Source organism: Condylura cristata, unplaced genomic scaffold (assembly GCF_000260355.1).
Source record: "Condylura cristata isolate star-nosed mole 26May11 unplaced genomic scaffold, ConCri1.0 scaffold00025, whole genome shotgun sequence".
NCBI classification, from domain to species: Eukaryota; Metazoa; Chordata; class Mammalia; order Eulipotyphla; family Talpidae; genus Condylura; species Condylura cristata.
The window spans coordinates 23525980-23545999 of NW_004567126.1; the positions used below are offsets into that span (position 1 = coordinate 23525980).

The 20020-nt window shown below is 47.6% G+C and overlaps 1 protein-coding gene across 2 annotated transcripts in view; it reads right to left on the reverse strand.

Annotated features, from left to right (window-relative positions):
* TTC12 (tetratricopeptide repeat domain 12) overlaps window positions 1–17324 on the reverse strand; it is a 41435-nt gene extending 24111 nt beyond the window's left edge. For both annotated transcript variants that reach the window (XM_012729957.1, XM_012729956.1), the window contains exons 1-7: window positions 17311–17324; window positions 15787–15859; window positions 10211–10374; window positions 9665–9686; window positions 8996–9073; window positions 8104–8225; window positions 3830–3889 (exon numbers count right to left, since the gene is read on the reverse strand). In XM_012729957.1, coding sequence (XP_012585411.1) covers window positions 3830–3889; window positions 8104–8225; window positions 8996–9073; window positions 9665–9686; window positions 10211–10374; window positions 15787–15844 — 504 coding nt within the window. In that variant the 5' untranslated portion in view covers window positions 15845–15859; window positions 17311–17324. The remainder of the gene's footprint in view (window positions 1–3829; window positions 3890–8103; window positions 8226–8995; window positions 9074–9664; window positions 9687–10210; window positions 10375–15786; window positions 15860–17310) is intronic.
* Window positions 17325–20020: the final 2696 nt, after the last annotated feature.

The following is a 20020-nucleotide window of genomic DNA, read 5'->3' on the forward strand; positions in this document are numbered from 1 at the left end:
CTCTCTCTCCCCCTCTCTCCTCTCTCTCCCCCTCTCTCCTCTCTCTCTCTCTCTCTCTCTCTCTGTTGTGAAGTGGAAACACATGTAGCATAGCGCAGCACTGGGTAATGTTACAACAGCAATCCACTTGGAGCAGAGAAAACTTAGAGAAAAATGAAATAGAAGAGGTGACAATAACTGTTACATTTGAAGAGGCCTTCACAGATGCATTTTCATGAGTATTGTGTGCTGTTTGTGCTAAATAAATGGCAGTGTTACTCTAGCAGAGCGTTATCATTCAGTTCTCAGCACAGGCACTGGGCTTCGGGATTCACTGAATTATACAAGTCTTATAACAACTCTGGGAAGTACAGGTAATTATTATCTTCAGCTTACAGATGAGGAAACTAGGGTCAGAGAGGTTCAGAATCACAACAGAGTAGACAGGAGAGCAGGGAGTTAAAATCTGGCCAGTTGACTTCAGATCCCAAGCTTAAAAATTACAACACTTCTCTTTCAGAAAAATGCTATCGCAGTATAAGAAGATCTCCTACTTAAGAAAGGACATGCAAAGGAGACAGGACTGAGCTGAATCTTGAATGATAGCAAGAGGTGACGCGAGGATGATGGGGGAGAGGAGCCGAGCAAGGTCAGCGGTGGGAGAACAGAGGCGGTTTCAGTGGCCATTCAGTACCAGGGACGGGGGCTGTGCAGAGGGCAGGTGCGCAGGCTCCGGACGGGCTGGGCCGAAGGAGGGAGCGCCATCTCTGGGGTGTAGGAAGCCGGTCTGGAGGCAGCGTGCAGAGGACTCGAGGAGAGAAGGGCAGACGTGAGTGAGGAGGCCAACATCACTGCTCACACAAAGGGCTGGTGGGCGACACCCCGGGGCTGTGGGAACGCAGGGAAGAGCTGGTGCCAGAACAAAGAAACAGCCAACAGCCAGTGTCAACGGACAAGTAGGGACAAAGGTGAAGGAGCGTAAGTCAGAGTGTGGACGTCTGAGAGACATCTGCCAACAACGGGGGGCAAGTCAGGTTGGGCCGTGGGCGCGCTGAGCTGGGAGACACAGAGGTGGTTTAGACATACAGAATTTCAAATGCTGCCAAGACAGTCAAATGGGAACCTGCAGGGGGCAGCTGAGACGCAGCCCTGGAGCCCAGGCGGATGGTGACCAGGGAGCAGGTCTGAGGGCCATTTGCAGGGACGAGAGCTGGATGGGTGAGGGGCTTTGATGGCAAAATTGCAGCGAGAAGCTGAGCAGGAAGCTGAGTGAATGCTGGAGAGTTTACAAAGGATGAGACAGAGTTACAGGAAAGCTTTGGTCAGAGGTAAAGAGTTAACGCTTGCTCTGCAGCTCGGGAGCCAAATGTTCACAGAATCTTCAGGACGGTGGGGTGATAATCAGGGGCGACAACGCCCCAACCTCACATCACCAGGAAGGGGGTGCCGCCGTGACCAGCCTTGCCCAGACACTAATGTGAAGGGCTGCTAGTGGATTCCCTGACAAAGACTATCAGCCTTGAGTATCATCGCATGGGCTTGTGTGCCAATTCAAAAGCGTCAAGCAGTATTAAGCTGGCATGAAAGCACTAATACTGTGAGTAACGGAGTGCCACTGACACTCACAGCTGACAGATTACTTTTGAAGAACACAATTTTTAATTCACAGCTTCAGCGTCAAGTCACAATGTAAAGTTTTTAGAACTCTGCACACATTTCCCCCCGGTTCCCTCCAATTACCCAAATCTCAGTTAGGGGAAGCACAGGCACTTAACAAGATGGGCTGCTGAGTGTCTGATTTTTTTCAATGTTGATTGTGTTGGGCCCAGTTTGCCTCAGTTTCACTGTTAATTACATTAATATTTGGGAACAGACCAGGGTGATTCCCTGTTATCATGATCCTTTTCAGGTATCTCTGGAAACCTCAGAAACAGATCTCCCTTCTCCCACAGAAGGAAATATGATCCACCCCTAGCGGCTGTTTATAGCAGGTGGTGAAGAGCGCTGTGACAGTTTGAACAGTAGCTGTGGGATCTTGCACAGGTTACTTCATCCCTGTAGTTTGTTTTCCCTGTCAGAAAAACAGGGATAAAGTGGTATTGGATAGAACAGAGTAGAAAGTTGTGAGGCTCGTGAGAGACAGCTCCTGGGCCATCAGCAGCAGGTGGTGGCCTTTGCTGTTTTGTTGGAACAATCGAGGAAAAGGGCCTCGCCTCTCTCTTCTTACAGAAGGACACGACAACAAAGCCAGCTAGTGGGTCTGTGCTGGAGCTGTGAGGAATCTGAGCACCACAGCTTTAGGCGGCTGTTAAATCTTCAAGGCTGTAATAATGCCATGGGACGAGATCTGACACCCACCCTCTCTGTTAAGGAATAAAGAAATCACTACCTCAGGCACTGGTTTCAGAGGATCCCAGTATTTACACGTGATTCTCAGAAAGACCCCAGTTCCTGGTTCATCCCTGTACCCCTGGCATGGCCTCTATTGGAAACAGAAGTGGGGGGTTGGGTCTGCATGTTGCCATCAAATGTGTTCCTGCTCAGGGCCACAGCCAAAGCTGGAGCCAGGCACTGCCCCAGGGAACCAACGCCACGAGACACACCTGGCACATTCGCCTAACCCCTCAATGTTATTGGGTGAGAAGTTACTTTAAAGTAATGTTGTATGAAAATCAACAGATACATTTTATGGCACGCATGGGCAACACAAACTGTGCAAGGCGTTTTAAGATAAAACGTGTCTAAAAAGAAATTTCAAGCTTTCTGCATCTAGACCCTCCAGGGGCTCATGTTCATCTTCCTGTGCTGTCAGGAGACCTTCAGTAAGGAAGTCCGGAAACACTGATTTTGGGGATTTAGTTAAAGCCCCCTAAGACAGAGTAACTTAGGCAATGTGGATTAAGTGTTATTCCAGTATTTCATCATGTAAAATAATGTCCCTAAGCAGTGATCAAGATATTTCTCTTTTAAAAACTCTCCTAATCTGGCCCTCCCTGGTGGCGCAGCAGGTTAAAGCCACTTCCACATGAGTTCGATCCCTGCCTGCCCCAGAAGTGACCACATGGCGCGGCAGACCTCTCCTGACCCGCCCGCTGCTCCCTTCAGCAGTGTGCTTCGTTGATCTGCCTGTTCTGCTCCCCACTCTGTCTCTGGTGAATCCTCTCACTGCCCCTGCAACTCTGGCCTGTACCCCAGTTCTGTATGAATAAATAAATCTTAAAAAAAAAAAAAACTCTCCTAATCTGTCCACCAATGGTCCTTACCCCTCTCCACCTTGGTCACCTGCTGCGGCAGATCTCAGAGGAAGCCGCACACAGTGTCATGCTGCTGACAGAGACCTGACAGGCATGCGGGCTACACAACAGCAATCCTCTCTTCTGATTATTCCTCTACAAATAGGGAGTTCTGTAATAACTTTCCAAGTTATTGGCACTGGAGGGAAAAAGCACGAGCTGAAGAGGAAGAGTGATGACATTTAGAAATAGGCTTCGTGGCTGGCTCTAGAATGAGGCGGTGTTACCACTCTCACAAAGCAAAGCACATGATGACATAAGAATAACGTGAGAATAAAGGATGAGCTGCTGCAAAAAATAAAAAGCAAAACCAACCTTAAAACCCAAAATCCAGCAGCTTCGCTAGAGTATTTAACAGATACTTGGTACTTTGTGTGCATTTTCCAAGTCTGCACAAGTCTAACCCATTTTACAGGTGAGGAAAATAGAGGGTGGCCCAGCAAAGCCTATGTCCTTTCCCACAGGATACACTGGCTCCCTTCTCTTCACCTCTGACCCAGACAGCTGGTCCAACCAACACATGACTCTGTCATGTGGAGCAGGAAACACCTTCTTACCTTCAGGGCCCAGTCGCAGTCCACTAGCGCCTTCTGGTACTCCCCGATTTTTATATATGCCTGTAATGACAGAGAGCTGACGGTCACACACAACTCTGCAGCCAGCAGTCTCCACTCAACACAGAAACGAGCAGTGGAAAGCAGAATGGTGGCTGGCAGTAACTGGCCCCTCCCCATCAGCCTGCAGAAGCAGATGGGGTAACTGAAGAGACTTTATGTAGGGACAATCTACAAGGTGAGGGCGGGGCTGAGGGAGGCCTGTAAGAGATGTTACAGCCCCCAGGGCAGAACTGAAGGGGCAAGGGAAGCAATGGGAGAGGACAGCCTCAAGAGCACGGCCTAGTGGGAGCGCTAGCCTTCAGCAGAACCAAGTCTGGGAAAAGAAATACCCTAACCTTTCTTCCTTCTTTCTGATCCCATTAGTTGAATTCAAATGGAAGCTGGAAAGTGGAGCAGCCAATGAGCAACCCACAGAGAGGCCAAAGCAATACCCTACAACACCTCTTCAAGGTTCTAGCGTTTACCTGCTCTTGTTCTAAAACTACAACAAATGATAAAGAACTCAAAGAGACAAACACGAACAAGTGTCGGCGAGAATGTACAACAGCTGGAACCCTCATACACTGCTGGTGGGAATGATTCCAAGTTGGAAGACAATCTGGCAGTCCCTCAAAAGGTTAAACAGTCACCATACGAAGCAGCAATTCAGACCCTGCACAAATGCTCACAGCTGCATCAGTCACTCTGGTAAAAAAAGTGGAAATCGGCCCTCCCTGGTGGCGCAGCGGGTTAAAGCACAGCACTGAGAATCTAAAGCCGCTTCCGCTTGAGTTCGATTCCCGCCTGCCCCAGAGGTGACCACATGGCGAGGCAGACCTCTCCTGACCCGCCCGCTGCTCCCCTCAGCAGTGTACTTCGTCGATCCGCCTATTCTGTTCCCCACTCTGTGTCTGGTGGGGCCTCTCACTGCCCCTGAGCCTCTGGCCTGCACCCCAGTTCTGTATGCACAAATAAATCTTAAAAAAAAAAGTGGAAATCATTTAAATGGCCTCAACCAATGAACGGATGAAACCACAACAAAGAATGACGTGTTAATACGTGAATAAACTTTGAAAACACTACATAAAATGAAAGCGTCAAGGCCAAACTTGTGTGTTCTGACTCATTTGCAATGTCCAGAAAAGGCAGATGTATAGAGGCACAAAGTAGACAGTGATCGCCTAGGGCTGGGCATGAAGGAGAATGGCGGGTTAGGGGTGACTGCTTACAGGGGTGTCTGGTGGGTTGGTGCAAGTTCTAAAATCGGTTATGGTGACAGTTGCAAAACTCTGAATGTGCTAGAAGCATGAATTGTATACTCTAAATGGGCGAGTTGGATATTATCTCCATTTTCTCAATAAGCTGTGACCAGAAAAATGGTAAATAAAAACTCATGCTTCTTTTCTCATAAGTGCAGCCAGGAGAAAATGGCTGATACCTAACACCCACCACGAAGCCTCCATGCCACATGCCTTGGGGCACTTTGGGGACCTCCTAGAATGGGAGTAAATCTTGAAGATCAAGAATTGACTCAAAGTTCTATGATCCACTCAAAATAAACTGACTGAAGAATCTAGTTCATTTATAGTTTCAAAGAACCAGACACATCTAAACAAATGAAAAACAACGTAACATCAAATACAATGGCTGCCGTGTCCTCTGTGTTTCATTATTGGTCACAAAAGGTGCTCAATAAATTCTCAACCTGTAGAAATACAAATACAAACAGGACTTTAAGCATTCTTCTTCTGGAAAATTCCCTATAAAGCAACAATGTTCACCCTGTTGTGAGACAAGAAAGTCAGACTCCCGGAGGAGTCTTTGGGTCCCCTCAGACACCAAGAATGGGGCCACTAATCCTAAGTAGGTCTGCCCCAGTCAAATCTGTACATGGCACGGTGACATTCTTAGCAACAAATATGATGAGATATTTACAGACAAGGCAACGGGGAGGTCTGTATAACTCACGGGGAATCTAAGCATTCAACCAAAGTGAGGAGAGAGCGGCCAACGGTCAGCTAGTGACCTGCGGCAGTAGGCTTCTCACTGAACTGGGCGCTGTACTCACGGAGGACCAGGAAGACCCTTTGGGCTGCCTGTCCTATAAAGCACCACCCTTCCCTCCTGCGCTTGGGTTTCACAGCAAAGTCAGAGGATGCGAAGAAGAGACCAACCCCTCCCAGACAACAGCAGGCACAATTTCAAGACACTATTCAGAAGTCACAAAGACTCTAAAAAAGCCTATTGGTCCCCAAGAAAGTCCCGTCATAACCTTTTACCTTTTCTTTAAGCCTTAGAGTCAATATCCTGTAATTTTCTGGTTTTCTTTTGCCTTTTAACATTTTAAAAAAGAACTACTTTTTCCCAAATGGCAATTAAACTGCTGATTTATCTAAATTACACCAGCAATCTATTGATCATAACATTAGCTCCAGGAGAAAAACAAAGCAACGAAAGGGTAGGTTTTCTTTCTACAAGCAGCAACACTCAACTCACAGGGCCCTTATTAAGTGTTTTCTAACACTGCATGCAAACAGGGGAGGCATTTTAAACATAGTCAATGGTTCAAATGATTCCTAACACCAGGCAGCACACTTTGTATTTATTTTGTCTCTAGAAGCTTTCTCCTTGGGAAAGCTGGAACTGCTTCCTCAAAGCATTTCATTGCATTTACTTCTTTTTATTCATAGTCATTCTTAAAGTGATTCTCCAGAACTACTCAAATTGCTGCTGAAACTTTGGTACGATAAACATGTAACAGAGCTGCGGCAGGTACAGACTGCCAGATTAGATATACGTCTGAATGATATAACATTTTAAAGGCAATTCCATCTTACTCTTTTCACACAACTTCAGAGTAACCAGACTGAGCAAACATCAGTAGGTAGATGTTTTTGAAGAGCTTATTTGGTGATAAATAAAAAGTAACTGTAGTTACTATATTGTTTGCATTAATTGCATTAATGTTTCTTTTGAACAACAGATATTTAAATCTCTTAAACAGACTTACAGTGTCTCCAGAGTTGCTTAGTGGCAAACATTCAATAGAAATAAAACATTAAGGCGAAAGGTATATGGTAGTTTTCACCCTGAAAAAGTTAGGGTGATGAAATGTACATGGCTAAATCCACCTCTGACCATTTTAGTTACCGGTTTACTTCTGCACTATGCTTTTTCTACATACATCAGGCTAGGTAAATGACACTCCACTCCAGTCTGACTGAGCCAAGCAACTGAGCTAATGAGGTTAGACTGTGCTTGGATTTATTTATCATTATATCACCATGGCTCCTCAGAATGTTCAGCCTCCTAATGTCCTCATTCTGGCTCTCAGCACTCCTCCTCAACAGACCACAGCAGGACATTCTTAATCGTGAGCTACAGAAATTGGAGCTCATGAGGGCTTTGCTGCATCCTCTCCCTCCTGCAGGTGACAGGGCATCAAGTTCATCTCACGCAGGTCCTGCTGACATAGCTTCGCTATCCGATAGTCAGGTCCATGAAACTGTCAGGTTTTCAGGCCTGAGCAAAGGTACTTTTCAGGGATATGGTCATAGGTGACAATTTTGTTTTAACCGAGAACCATCAACCTTGTTCCTTCATTAACTCGTAGCTATAAACAGTGGGCCATGGTTTCACCTGGCATTCCAAGAAAACAAACTGATCTGTGAAGAAGATTATAGTATAAGGGATTTTAGGGACTCAAATGTCCGAGAAATTGGCTCTAGGCCCATCCATAGGGGTTCAGTCTATCCCAGACACACAATCTTAATGAAAGAGGGATTGACAGAATGAGTAGGCAATTCATAGGAGAGGAACATTTAGAAGTTTAGACCACAAACGAGGCTGAACAAAGCCAGCTGTGGCAGAATCTCCTGCTCTCATAGTTCCTTTCATTCCATTAATTTTCTCCTATACGCACAGAAACGTGCCTGGTGAACATCAGTATGTGCTGGTGCTGATTTACATCATGGAGAAAACTGATTCAGTGAGGCTCTTCCTAAGTCCTCCTCCAGTGGTTTCAAATTGGTAGCTTGAAGCTGGCCCACAGTGCTCACATCATGGAAACTGGCAGATACTGTGTGCCAGCAGGTACCCCGCACCCCAAACAGCTAGCTGCTGAACGGCAACCAGCACCACACTGGTACCATACAGCCTCAGCTTCCTGTGGCTTCTCAGGTTCCATGGCTACTATTTCCTGAGGGAATCCCAGGGGCACATCTGGGGTCACTGACCTGGGCTCGGTTGGTGTACAGCACTTTCATGTCCTTCAGTTTCTCCAAACCTTCACTGTAGCACTGGATGGCTGCTTCGTAATCACCTTTGACAAAGGCGTTGTTCCCCTTTTCCTTTAGGGCTATGGAAGTGAAAGTCACACAGGTGAGTTCTCCCCACACGCTGGAAGGTTCTTTTAGATAGCATTCTCCAGACTTTTCCCACTCTACTTTGAAGGTCATATTTTCCTTTATTCAAAAGCGACCTGTCATTTGTTTTTCTCTTCCGAAATTCCAGAATTGGCTTGAGGATTTTTTTCTTTAAATCCATCCAAAGTATTAAACTAGCTTCTCAGAAACAGTCTTTCTCCCTCGAGATCTGGAACCACTGTAAGCTTGCCACAAAGACCAAGCCTACAGAACCGATGTCTCATAAAGAGGGTCAAACAAGTAAACGTCCAGCCAACATGTAACCATCCAGCTCAGCAGTCTACACCCATGGAAAGCTGGAAGCCTTCTGTCACACACGTCTGTCACACACACAGCCATGCTGCCTGTACTTCCCCTCTCCGCTCTCCTTTCTCTCACTGTTTTTCCTGCTCCCCTTCACCTATGCTGCAGGCCAGCCATTGGTAGCTCCCACATTTCCCTACTTTCCAAGCATCCATACTGCTCAATCAGATCTGCTAAATCCACCGTCGTGCTTTCCAAAGAGAGCGGACCATGTCCCACTCTGCAGGGAGGCAGGAGCAGAGAACGAAACACCTGTGGTTTCGCCCTGGCGAGGTTCCATCGCCACAGACCCATCACAAGCCAGCTACTGTGATCACCTCAGACTCAGCATAAAGATACAAGCATTTTTCTTACCACAAATCATCCCAGCCATTATGGAAAAGGAAAGATTGACAATTACCATCTGCTAAGATTTTGTTTTCCCTTCTTCTCTTGGCACGCTCCTTTGCATCCTTCTCCACAGACGCCAAGAAGGTCTCTGACACATAATAATTTCAAATATTAAACAGAAAAATTCAAAACACTAAGTCCATTCTTTAGCTCAAGTTCAGATGAAAGCTACTCTAGAGCCACACTGCTCATGCACACGTGGCCGCGTGCAAGCACGTATGTACACACACACACACACACTAAAACAACTAAACTACAATGACATTTTCTTAATTTGATGTGAAATGGTAAGTGGCACACTATAATACATGATAACCATGTCTCTGTGTGTCCGGTCTGAATTATGCCTTTTAAAATGTTTTTCTTTGAACAGATTTTTTGGATTCCATTTAGTATAATGAGCTTTTGAGCTGAGCAACAGAAAACTACCTGGATGCTGTGAGAGTAAACTGGATGATACAGAATAAGTGAATTGAGTTAACAGAAGTTTGGCCAGAAAAACTGGAGAAAAGCCTCTAAGTGCTACCCCACTGACTCCTGGGGACAGAATGTGCTCAGCAAGTTTTGCTCATAGAGTGTTTGTCACCCACAGATTGTAGTCTATGGGCCTGCCAGTTGCAATCTATAAACACTGATCTTAAACAAATGACATGCATTGGGAGAGAGATGCTCGCCTTACCTGCATTTATTTCATCTGCCTTCTGCTGGGCACAGGTTATCATAAAAACAACAACAAAGAAAAAATTCAAAAACTACTGTCTGACTCATGTCTATAAATCAACTGCAAGTGGGGAACAGGGTCATTTCCTCTATCAACACAGGAGGGTCCCAAATTCAGGGCACTTGCTTTAAATCAGGAGACCTGGTAATGAGCACCAGTTAGGGGCGAAGCTTGCTGCGACAGAGCAGCACAAGAGACCCAGCTGTGGGGGCAGGAGTAAGTATCACCTACCCCTTCACAGGACCGCTTAAACATGGCCACAAGCTGAGGGGGGCAGAGGCCAAATTTTCATCAAAACGAATCTAAAGATTGGTTTAAAGATGACCCAGAAAGACCCACGAAAAGATCAGTTCCCAATTCTTCATGGAAATAAACCTAGTGAATTTAAGGAAAAGACGATTTCATCCTCATCAGCCAGTTTAAGATTAAATTACTGCCTCCCCTGAGAGGACACAGGTCTCCTCACTGTATCGACTTATGCAACTGCCACATAAGAAACGGGACCTTCACAGCAGCTTGCGGAGGACTGATCGTGGTCTTGTTCAAAGCGGTCCTGCAACCGTCCTCTTCCTGGACAGTCTCTGCAAGCTGCAATCTCTTTTCTGTCTCAAGGATAGCTTTCTGCTGGGCAACCGGGTCATCAGAATTCATCTCCTGGATCAAACTGGCTAGAGAAGAAATCAGATGTCAATCATTCCAGCAAGGTCTTCAGAGAAAACACTCCTCCCCCCATTAGAAAGGGTGGTGTAGGAAACCCACGGGTAAGAACTTTTATTTTTCCAGCATTGTTGAGATACAATCGGCATGGTGTAAGTTTAAGGTGTATGACGGGATGATCTGACACATGTCTAAACTTCCAAGTGATTCCCACAGTAAGTTAGGTAACACATCCATTTCCGTTTACTTTTTGTGGTAAGAAAATTTAAGATCTATTGCCTTGGCAACTGTCAAGTGCATAAGGCGGCATTATTAACTGTAGTCACCATCTAGCATAGCAGCTCCCCCAAATTTATTCATCTTCTAACTGGAAATTTGTAGCCTTTGACCAACATCTCCCCATTTTTAGAATGTTCTGAATAGAACGAAAAATGAAGCAATTAGAATCAATGAGAAAAAGAATTAAGAACAGAATAATTTTTTTCACAAAAGCTTCAGTTAAAATTTAACTATGATGTTCTTCATGGAATAGAATTTTAGACCATTATTTAATTCAACAACAAATTATGGAAAGCTTACTATAAGTTAGATATTACTTAAATGTTACAGATAACAATGCTAATAAAAACCAGCCCTGTGAAGAGCTTACAATCTCACGTGGGAGACAAACTGGGAACGGGTTGCTGAGATGCCGAAACAGTCCTAACCCCGTCCTCGTCTTCACATGACTGCCCAGCTGAGACCTCATGGCCCACCGCTTGGCCGCCGCGTGCCGCACTTCCTTGCCCTTCCCCCTTCCCCCCCCAAACCCGGAGCTTCACTTGTCTAGGCCTTCACTGGGGAGGCTGAGTACTGATAAAAACCAATGGTGGCCTGGGACGGGTCCTAACTGACTGGACCTCCGGTGATGCCCACGGACCCTGCCACGTATCCTAATACGATTCTGACACAAACTCCAACACGGGACCTTGCTTTCCCACACCGCCAAACAGGTATCTGACACCAACCAGGTGTCCTGCAATTTCACTCAGTGCGACTTTTTTTTTTGTTGATATGCACTTCAACTTGAGTTTCAACTTAAAATTTGTGTTGTCCTCATGAATTTTCCTTTTAAACCCTAGCCTATGGAAAGCCCAACAAATGGCTGAGTGTAGACATGGGCTCCTGCCTCAAGAGGCTTCCAACAAAGCGCAGCCAAAGCGTGGGTGTGGGGAAGGTTTACAGGCACAGGATGGGAGCATCCACCTGATAGAGAAGGGCAGGAAAAGCTTTCTGGGAACTTTGTTTGGAGTGTAAGGGAGCAATGTAAGCCACAAGAGGAAGGTGCCAGCTAACCAAAGGGTAGAGCGCCCACAGGTACCACTCAGACACATGCCAACACGGGCTTGCTACAACCAGGCACTGCACTGGGTAAGTGGGTGCGCCAGTAGGCCCAGCACAGAGCCGAGCATTGCCGGGGTTACAGAGGTGGGGACACAGAGGAGGGCTGCTGGCTTGAAGCCGAAGCTCATAATACAGAACAGCTGTACCTTGAATCTGACCTGCTTCCTTATTATCGAGATTACTCCTGAGGCTGAGAAACACCTGTCACCCGCACGCCCTCTCCCCAACACACGCACACACGCACGCACGCACACACACGGACAAGCTTCACAACAGGAAGCTCAAATTCCTGAGTCAGCTGGAGGTGATCCTTTAATGCCTGCTGCCCTGTCCTCTCTGACACCTACCACCCCTCCCTGTACCACTCACCAGCCCCCCATGATCCACAGCTGCAGAAACAACAGTTGAAAATCAATTCTTACTAAAACCCACACAAAATCAAAAATGAAGAGCAGAAAACACAGTAAAAATGCCAGAACAACAATAACAAAAAAGCCTGAAAGGAGCCTGTCAGTGGGGTGACAAAAAGGGAATTCAGGGCAAGAGTCCTGGTAATGCTGCTGGCATTTACAAAGCAATGGAGGGCATAAAACAACAGAAAAAAGATAATGAAAATATGAGGTCGCTACAATCGAAATAATGGAGTTAAGAAATACTATTGCTGATTTTAAAAAATGTAACTGAGGGCCTCAACAGCAGACACACAGACGGAATGGAGAAAATCGTGAGCTTGCAACTGGGGGTGCACAAGGACCCCAAACTTGCGTCTACAAAAGGGTCTTGCCATCTGCTGCATAAAGACAAAGGCATACCACAAGTGTGATATCTTTAAGCGAATTAACATGCAGAGAGAGAGAGAGGGAGAGCGGAGAATAAAGTTCCTAGTAAGACTTTCACAATAAAACACTGCAAATTACTCAAACCCTCGTGGGCAATGACCAGCCAAAAAGGATCTGCTAGAAGAAAGGGGACTGAGGTCTGAAAGTCTGCCACAAGGCTAAGGTTCCTGTGGGGGAACCACAGGAAAGGAGCTCTAAAACAGGTCCCAGGAGATACTACACAAGATAATGGCTGCCTTCGTCAGCCTGCTTGGCTGTCTCTCACGTGTCTCCTTCCACGTCTTCTCCCCAGCAGTTCCAGGTGCAAGTCAGGTCTCAGGGCAGCTCTCCTCTAGCCCACCTGCCTTCTGTGTTATACAGCCTCACCTGGCCTCCAGCCCCACCCACAGCTCCTCCCCTACTAATGAGTAAGCCCTTCAGAGGGCTCTCTTCATTCCTGTCATGGCTATGAGGGTCTTCCTCAATTGGGTATTTCTGTGCTCAAATGGGAACCTTTCCTTAATCTTGCCTCCCCAGCTGTAGGGGGCTTTTTATCCCGAGTCTCTCAAAAGCACCTCATTCTCACTTCACTACCTCTTCCTCCCACGGTAAACACTCTCCGGTCCTCTCCTCAATGGCCAACTCCTACTCACAAGACTTTTGTTTAAATCTCACTGTTTCAGGGAAGCCTTATCTGACTTGTAACAGACTGTCTCCCCTCCCCTCATATGCTGAAGCCCTCGTTGCCAATGTGACAGTATTTGGATGTAAGGCACTGAGAGCGATAATTAAAGGGGAATGAGGTGATAGGGTGAGGGGGGTCCAAAGATGGGGGTCCTAAGAAGAGAAGGAATATGTGCACATAGGAAAGCACCTGAGGACACAGACAAAGTAGCTGTCCACACATTCAGGATGAGGACCCAGAGAGTCCAGGCCGGCCGCTACTTTATCCTGGACGTCTAGCTTTCAGTACTGTGAGTGAAAAATTCTGTTAAGTCATCCAGTCTATGGAGTTTTGTTATGGCAGCCCAAAGAAGTGAATATAACTCTCTACACTGGGTTAGACTCTCTCTTTTAAAATCAAGTATCACACTTCAAATTGCACTTGGGTATCTGTTTTTTTCCACTGGACTGCAATTATCATGAAGAAAGGTAATTCCGCTCATGGTGAAAGGTCTGTTTCTGTCTCTCTCTGGCTCGCTTGCTCTCCTTCACAGACACAAACACATATTTCTTGCTTATATCACAGTGCAAGGCACATATTCCTAATCAAGCAGTCTTACTGTATTCTCCAGTGCCTACCAATACTTAAAACACAGCAAGAATTGGGCCCTCCCTGGTAGCGCAGCGGGTTGAAGCACAGCACTGAGAAGCTAAAGCCATTTCCGCATGAGTTTGATCCCTGCCTGTCCGGGTGGTGACCCACATGGCGCGGCAGACCTCTCCTGACCCGCCCGCTGCTTCCCTCAGCAGAGTATTTCATCAGTCAGCCTGTTCTGCTCCCCGCTCTGTCTCTGGTGAATCCTCTCAACACCCTTGTACCTCTGGCCTGTACCCCAGTTCTGTATGAATAAATCTAAAAAAAAAAAAAAAAAGCAAGAATTGAAGAAATGTATAGAATCTATACAAATGTAGATATATAAATTTAATTATAAATGAATAAAATTAGAGATCCAGTTTCTCGATAGCCACATGTGACTACTGGACAGAACCTCACAGAAGGTTCTACTGAACAGTATTGGTATACATTAGACCTGCGTGAACTTTGTGTATGAATGAAAGTCAGGTAAAGAAAGATGGGGAAGCAGAGGGAATGGAAAAGGCAACATGTAGACTGGGAACTCTCAGGGTGTGGGGGGGAATTAGAAGCAGTTGTTTCTTCCAGGGAGAGGCCAGAGGTAAGACAAGGTCATGGGAGGACACAAGTCCTGATGAGAACTTGAAATTTATTGTGACTACAGAAAGAATCCAAGCAGAGAAGTGTCTGGGTCAGATTTGCATTTTAGATACATTACTCTGTGGGGAGTATAAGCTTAGAGGCAGGAAAAACAATCAGGGATTGTTGAAATAGTCTGGGTGAGAAGCTGAGAACAAAAGGGGAGGGTCAGAGAGGATGGAGCTGCAGAAAGTCAAACTGAATGGCTGACTGAATACAGGGCTGAGATTTGCAGACGGTCAATATGATCTATAAGCTTCTGGGGTGGTTGTGCCACCAGCTGACACTGTAGTGAAGGGGAAAAAAGGTTTCACTTGAGAGGAGGGCAACAGAGGGAGAAAGAAATGACTAACTCAGTTTTGGACACATTAAGCATGAGGTGTTTGTGGGATACAGTGGCCTAGAGGCTGGGTGGCAATTTAGACCTGCAGTCAGCAGCAAACAGGCGGTAGTTAAAACCATGTGCTTGCCCTAGATCACCTGAAGAGAAAGGTGAGCAGTGGGCCAAGGTGAGCATTTAGGAGTGGGCAGCGGAGAGCCCCACCACAACACAAAGACCACATTATGGAGTATCATTTATGAAGCTACCCAACTGTTATTTAAGCCACCTCATACTTTCGAACCACAGCCAGCTGAAGCAGCAATTTCAACACATTTGTTTGCTATGTAAGGTTTATTGGTTTGCTTGTTTCTATGCCCAAATGAACTCCCCACAGTCTGAGTAGGGACTGACTGCTTTGGAATCTCCTTATGTGAGCTATGGCGTCGGTCATGTCCTTTGAGCTCCAGCCTGTCTGAGTTGGGAAGAGATCTTCTTGCTTAGAGGAAGAGAGAAGGGTACGACAGGAGCCCTCCGTGTAAGCAGGAGGGTCCTGAGGGAGCCATTTGATTTTCTCTCCGCAGTTTTAAACCATACATGGTGGAACCTAAAAATAAAGGATCTCAGACAGACCAAGAGGGCTCTTGGAGGACCATCTCAAAGGGAACTGTTAAGCTCACTGGCAATGAAGAAATAACAGTTTGTTTTGACTTGATTTGAATGGGAAGGAAGAAGATATGGAGAATTGTCAGTATGTGAACTGCTTTGCTACCAATTAACAGCCAGAAAACACTACCTCCAGGCGCTAATTTACTGCTTCTCAATACCTTTCTGTTAAATTTCAATTACATTTTTTCTCCTGAGTTATAAACCTGTCAGGCAACCTAGAAACTAATTTAGATTAATAATTTCTCTTGAGTCGCTTTACTTCTCTATAGAATTTAATTTATGATTTAATGGTACTTACTGATATCATCCACTTTTTTAAGAAATTTCTGCAAGTCTTCCTCTTGATCGTCGGCCATTGTGAGCCAGAATCCCTAAGGGAGGCAGCACAGATGATGAAAATTAATAAGAATAAAACATAAACAGAATTTGCCAGTCTTAATAGCCTTCTAGAACTAAGAGCCAAGTGATTATTTTTTAAGACAGATTTGTGTTTATAAATGTCATGAATAACAGCAGGGTGATCTATTTCACTCTAACTGCTGTGAAAGCCAAGGGACACTCATTATTTGCTGCAATACTTCTGGAAAGTTGCCAGTCCTCTCTTCACTGGGGAACCCACTCTGCAAATGTTCTTCCCAAGTCAACCTTAAGTGCTGTGAATCAGGGCCCTGGCTTGAGGGAGGCCAGAGGAGGCCGCCAGGGAAGGAGGAGGCTAGCACTCGACGCTGACCACGACAGGCAGACCCAGCCGGAAGCCTAAACCTGGCTGTGACAGGAGACCAGAGAAGGGACACACAGCATCTCATTGCTCAAACTTATTTAAAAGATAAGCCTGTTTTTTTTTCCTGAATGAAGAGAAGCTAAAAACGGGCTGAAGTTATTAAACGTGATGGCAGGTGCGCCAGTATCTTCTCCTCTCTAGGTTCTGTGTATTCATTACCGTCCTCGCTTGTAAGGGAAATGACACATGGTGTTATCACGTGGTTCCCAAAACTTCACCCACAGACCGAAAAACTGATGGGAAAACTTGCTGAAAACTGTACACTTTCCTTGCCCTCGTGCAGAGCTTCCCCGTCAGCGACCTGAGAGTACCCAGGAGGGTCTAATTTTAACCTCTGCAGGTGATGCTCATCTGCACCTGAGTGGCAGTCCTGTAGCACCTGTAACTGGGTGGGGCCGTGAGCGCTGATCTCCCCGGACGCCCCAATTACCAGCTGTGTGGGCCAGGTTCAAGTCACCCACTTTCTGAGCCTCACAGTCCCAATCACTGAAAGGACGGGGACACAAGCCCGCGGCACGAGAGGGCTGCCCCGAGGACAGAGGCGAAGGGCGGGGCCGCCGGGCAGTCGGAGCCGGGAACCTTCATCCATAATGGGGGTGCGGGAGGCGGAGAAGGTGCGGCTGAAGTCAATATCGCCCGCCTCTGACACCCAGGGAAGTGAGTTCACTTGCCCACGCAGAAAGAAGGCTCCAGCTCTTCTACTTCCAGGGCAGGGGGATCTAAAGGACCAGGAGGCCAGGGCAGGACGCAGCCTCCGGCGCGCGGAACCCACTTGCAGCCAGTCAGCGCCCGCGGCCCAACCGGACCAGCGCCCAGCCCAGCCGCGCGCCCGCCGCGGACGCTCCGCCCGCGAAGGGGCGGGGCGACGTCCCGTTGCCCGGCAACCGCGCCACAGCGCGGAGCGGGATCCGCGCCGCCACGGAGCTCGCAGCTTGAACCTCTCCATCTGCTGCGGATTGGTCGGCGCTCTCCGCTCGACTCTGGCGGCCAGAGGAGGCCCCTGGCCCCGGGGAAGACCGCAGGCCACCCCGCCGCACTGACCTGAGGCGCCTGGGGACGGGCAGGAAATGGCGGCGGGGAGGGGGCGGGGCCAGGGTTACGGGCGGCGGAGGGGCGTGACCCGCGCGCAGAGGCTCCGCCCCCTACGCGTCAGCGAGCGCGCCCCGCTCAGTTGGAGGCGGGGTTGCGGCTGGGAGCCCAGCGCGGGTCTCGGAGGCGGGAAGTAGCGGGGGCGTCCTGGAGGCTTGTGCGGTTTCTTAATCGCCGCCAGGTTTCTCCTCTTTTTCCTCTGAGGAGGGAAAGGAGTGCCTCACCCCCATTAGTTTACTATTTCTGATCTTAAGAGAGGAAATGTGTTTGGGGGAGACAGGCTTGCATGCGAATGCATTTTTGCTTATTGGTAAATGTAAGACCTTTGAAGAATCATACCCTCAATCAATTTTCACATCTGTAAAATGGAGAAGTGGCCCTTTCTTGTGGGTTTACGGTCAGAATATTCCAGCACATTAGTCACTAGTGTAAAATGTTATTATCTAGAGAATTCTAGGATTTAGAGGCAGAAAAGGCAAAGAACACATTCATCCTCTGAATAGATTCCAATCTCTTTTTTAAAACAAAAATTCAGGGTGTTATGTGCTGGAACAAAAAGGGAGAAAAGCGGTTTGGGGGGAAAGCCCTTCTTGGGTTTAAGCTGATGATCAGAAATTCGTGGCACCTGTTGAAGGTTATTGACCCTTCCGGGAAACCTGTTTGGTAGGATTGGAGGAGCCCTGTGGTTAGAGGGGCGGTGGGGGGGTGGGGTGGGCAGATAGACCCAGCACAGTCTCTGCTCAGCGTGGTGGTCTGCCGCCTCTGCCCTGTGGCTCAGGCCCTGTAGGTGGCCCCTCTGAGCCCCACAGAGAACTGAGGGGCTGCTGGACTGAAATCCTGGAAAGCCGCTGGCACACACTCAGGCCTGCTCTACCACCTGCCTGAGGTCTCCTCTCAGCAGGCCAAGGGGCAGCTCCAGCAGAATAATCCTTCAGCCGGGTGGGGGGATGGCACCTGGGGATGTAGGACAGCCATTTGGGCTGTCCTCAGGGACAGAGGTGCCCCATAAGAAGTGTTAGAGAATGCAGGTGCCAGGCAGGAGCAGAGTTGTTAGTGCCAAGCATACACTGGGGGTTTTCAGGAAGATGGAGTAAACCAGACTCAAGACCGGCCACCTACTGGGCTGAAAGGTCAATAAAATAATCATTTAAATTCTGACTGTGATGTGTGCTTTAAGAAGAAGAGGGTGAAAAGCAGAAGAAGTACAGGGTGCTGTAAAAACCTGGTCTCAAGCCTTGAAGGTCTTCTCTGAGGACTTGATATTAAAGCCGAAATTTACGGGATGAGCAGATCCCGGCCAGTTGAGAGGTGGAAGCAGAGGGGACAGTGTGGCAGCCAGGAAGGAGCCTGGCACAATGGGGAAATACCAGAAGGCCAAGCTTTGCCCAGAGTAAAAACTGGCGCAAGATGATACAGGACCCAGCTCACACAGGGCCTTTCGAGCCAGGTGAAGTTTCTGGATCTTTATCCTAAGTACCATGGGCTGCCTTTGAAGGGTTTTAGCAGAGAGTTACATGCTTAAGCAGTGTGGGGAATGATTTGGAGGGAGGCAAGGGGGTACTGGGAGACAAGACAGGAGGCTGTTGAGTGGGTGTTGGTTGCAGGCCTGGAGAAGGTGGATTTGAAATGTGTCTTGGAGGAGAATTCACAGTAGGGAATTATCAACAGAGACAGTCGGTTTTTGCCAGAGCCAGATGGAGCCTCTCCTTTGGCTGAGATAGAGAAGACTGGAGGAGAAAATGAGTTCCTATTTGGCACGTTCAATTCCCAGTGTCTCTACGTCATTCAAGTAGACATGCTCAGTAAATGCTTTGTTGTCCTTCAGCGTCTACTCTGCTGTTCCTCAGAGCCTGCAAGCTTTAGCAAGGCACAGGCACCTGGATAAACTTCCCAGGTATTCGTACTTGAGACTAGATTCTGACCAACTGAAAACAAGCAGAGTGGTGGGTGTTCCTTCTGGGGTGAAGCCTTACAAAGGTTGCCTTCTCCTTTCCATTTTCTTTGCAATGGCTGGATTGGACAGAAGGGCTGGAGCTAAGTCAGTTCTTTGGACAGTGAAGTAGAAGCATCTCTCCACACTGCCTCCCTGTGAATCACCCAGGCCTGGAGAGCTCTTTTTCATAGCTCCTTTACCTCTCTCCTGGAGGACAAATACTGTTACCTTCACAGAATACCTTTCAGGGTGAGTCTCACACCGGGCAGCTTGATCACCTTAGAGTCAGAAGATCTAGTAAACCCATCACTGGGCTGGCTGCAAAGATTTTAGTTTCTCTCCTTGCAAATACATACATGGGGGGATCTCACCTGCCTATAAACAGGCGATTTGCTTTGTCCAATGGGAAGTAGAAATGCGGCCGAGGCCTTTAATAGCCATGGGACTCATCATCACAGCCAGCACGCCCCTTGCCTCCCCTCCCACCACCCCCAAAGTGGTGGCAGAGGAAGGGGTAGAGGCTGTCTGCCTGTGTCCCTGAGTGAGCAGACACAGACCAGAGGTGCCTGTTGACCTTTGATGGACACAGATGTGCCATCCATGGACTCTTGGCTCCCCTCCATGGGTTCATGGAACTCACCAGGCCATGACTCCATGCTACCATGATGGCTCCACCCAATGTGGGGCCCTTTTGTTACACAGCATCATGCAGCCCATCGTGTCTAATGT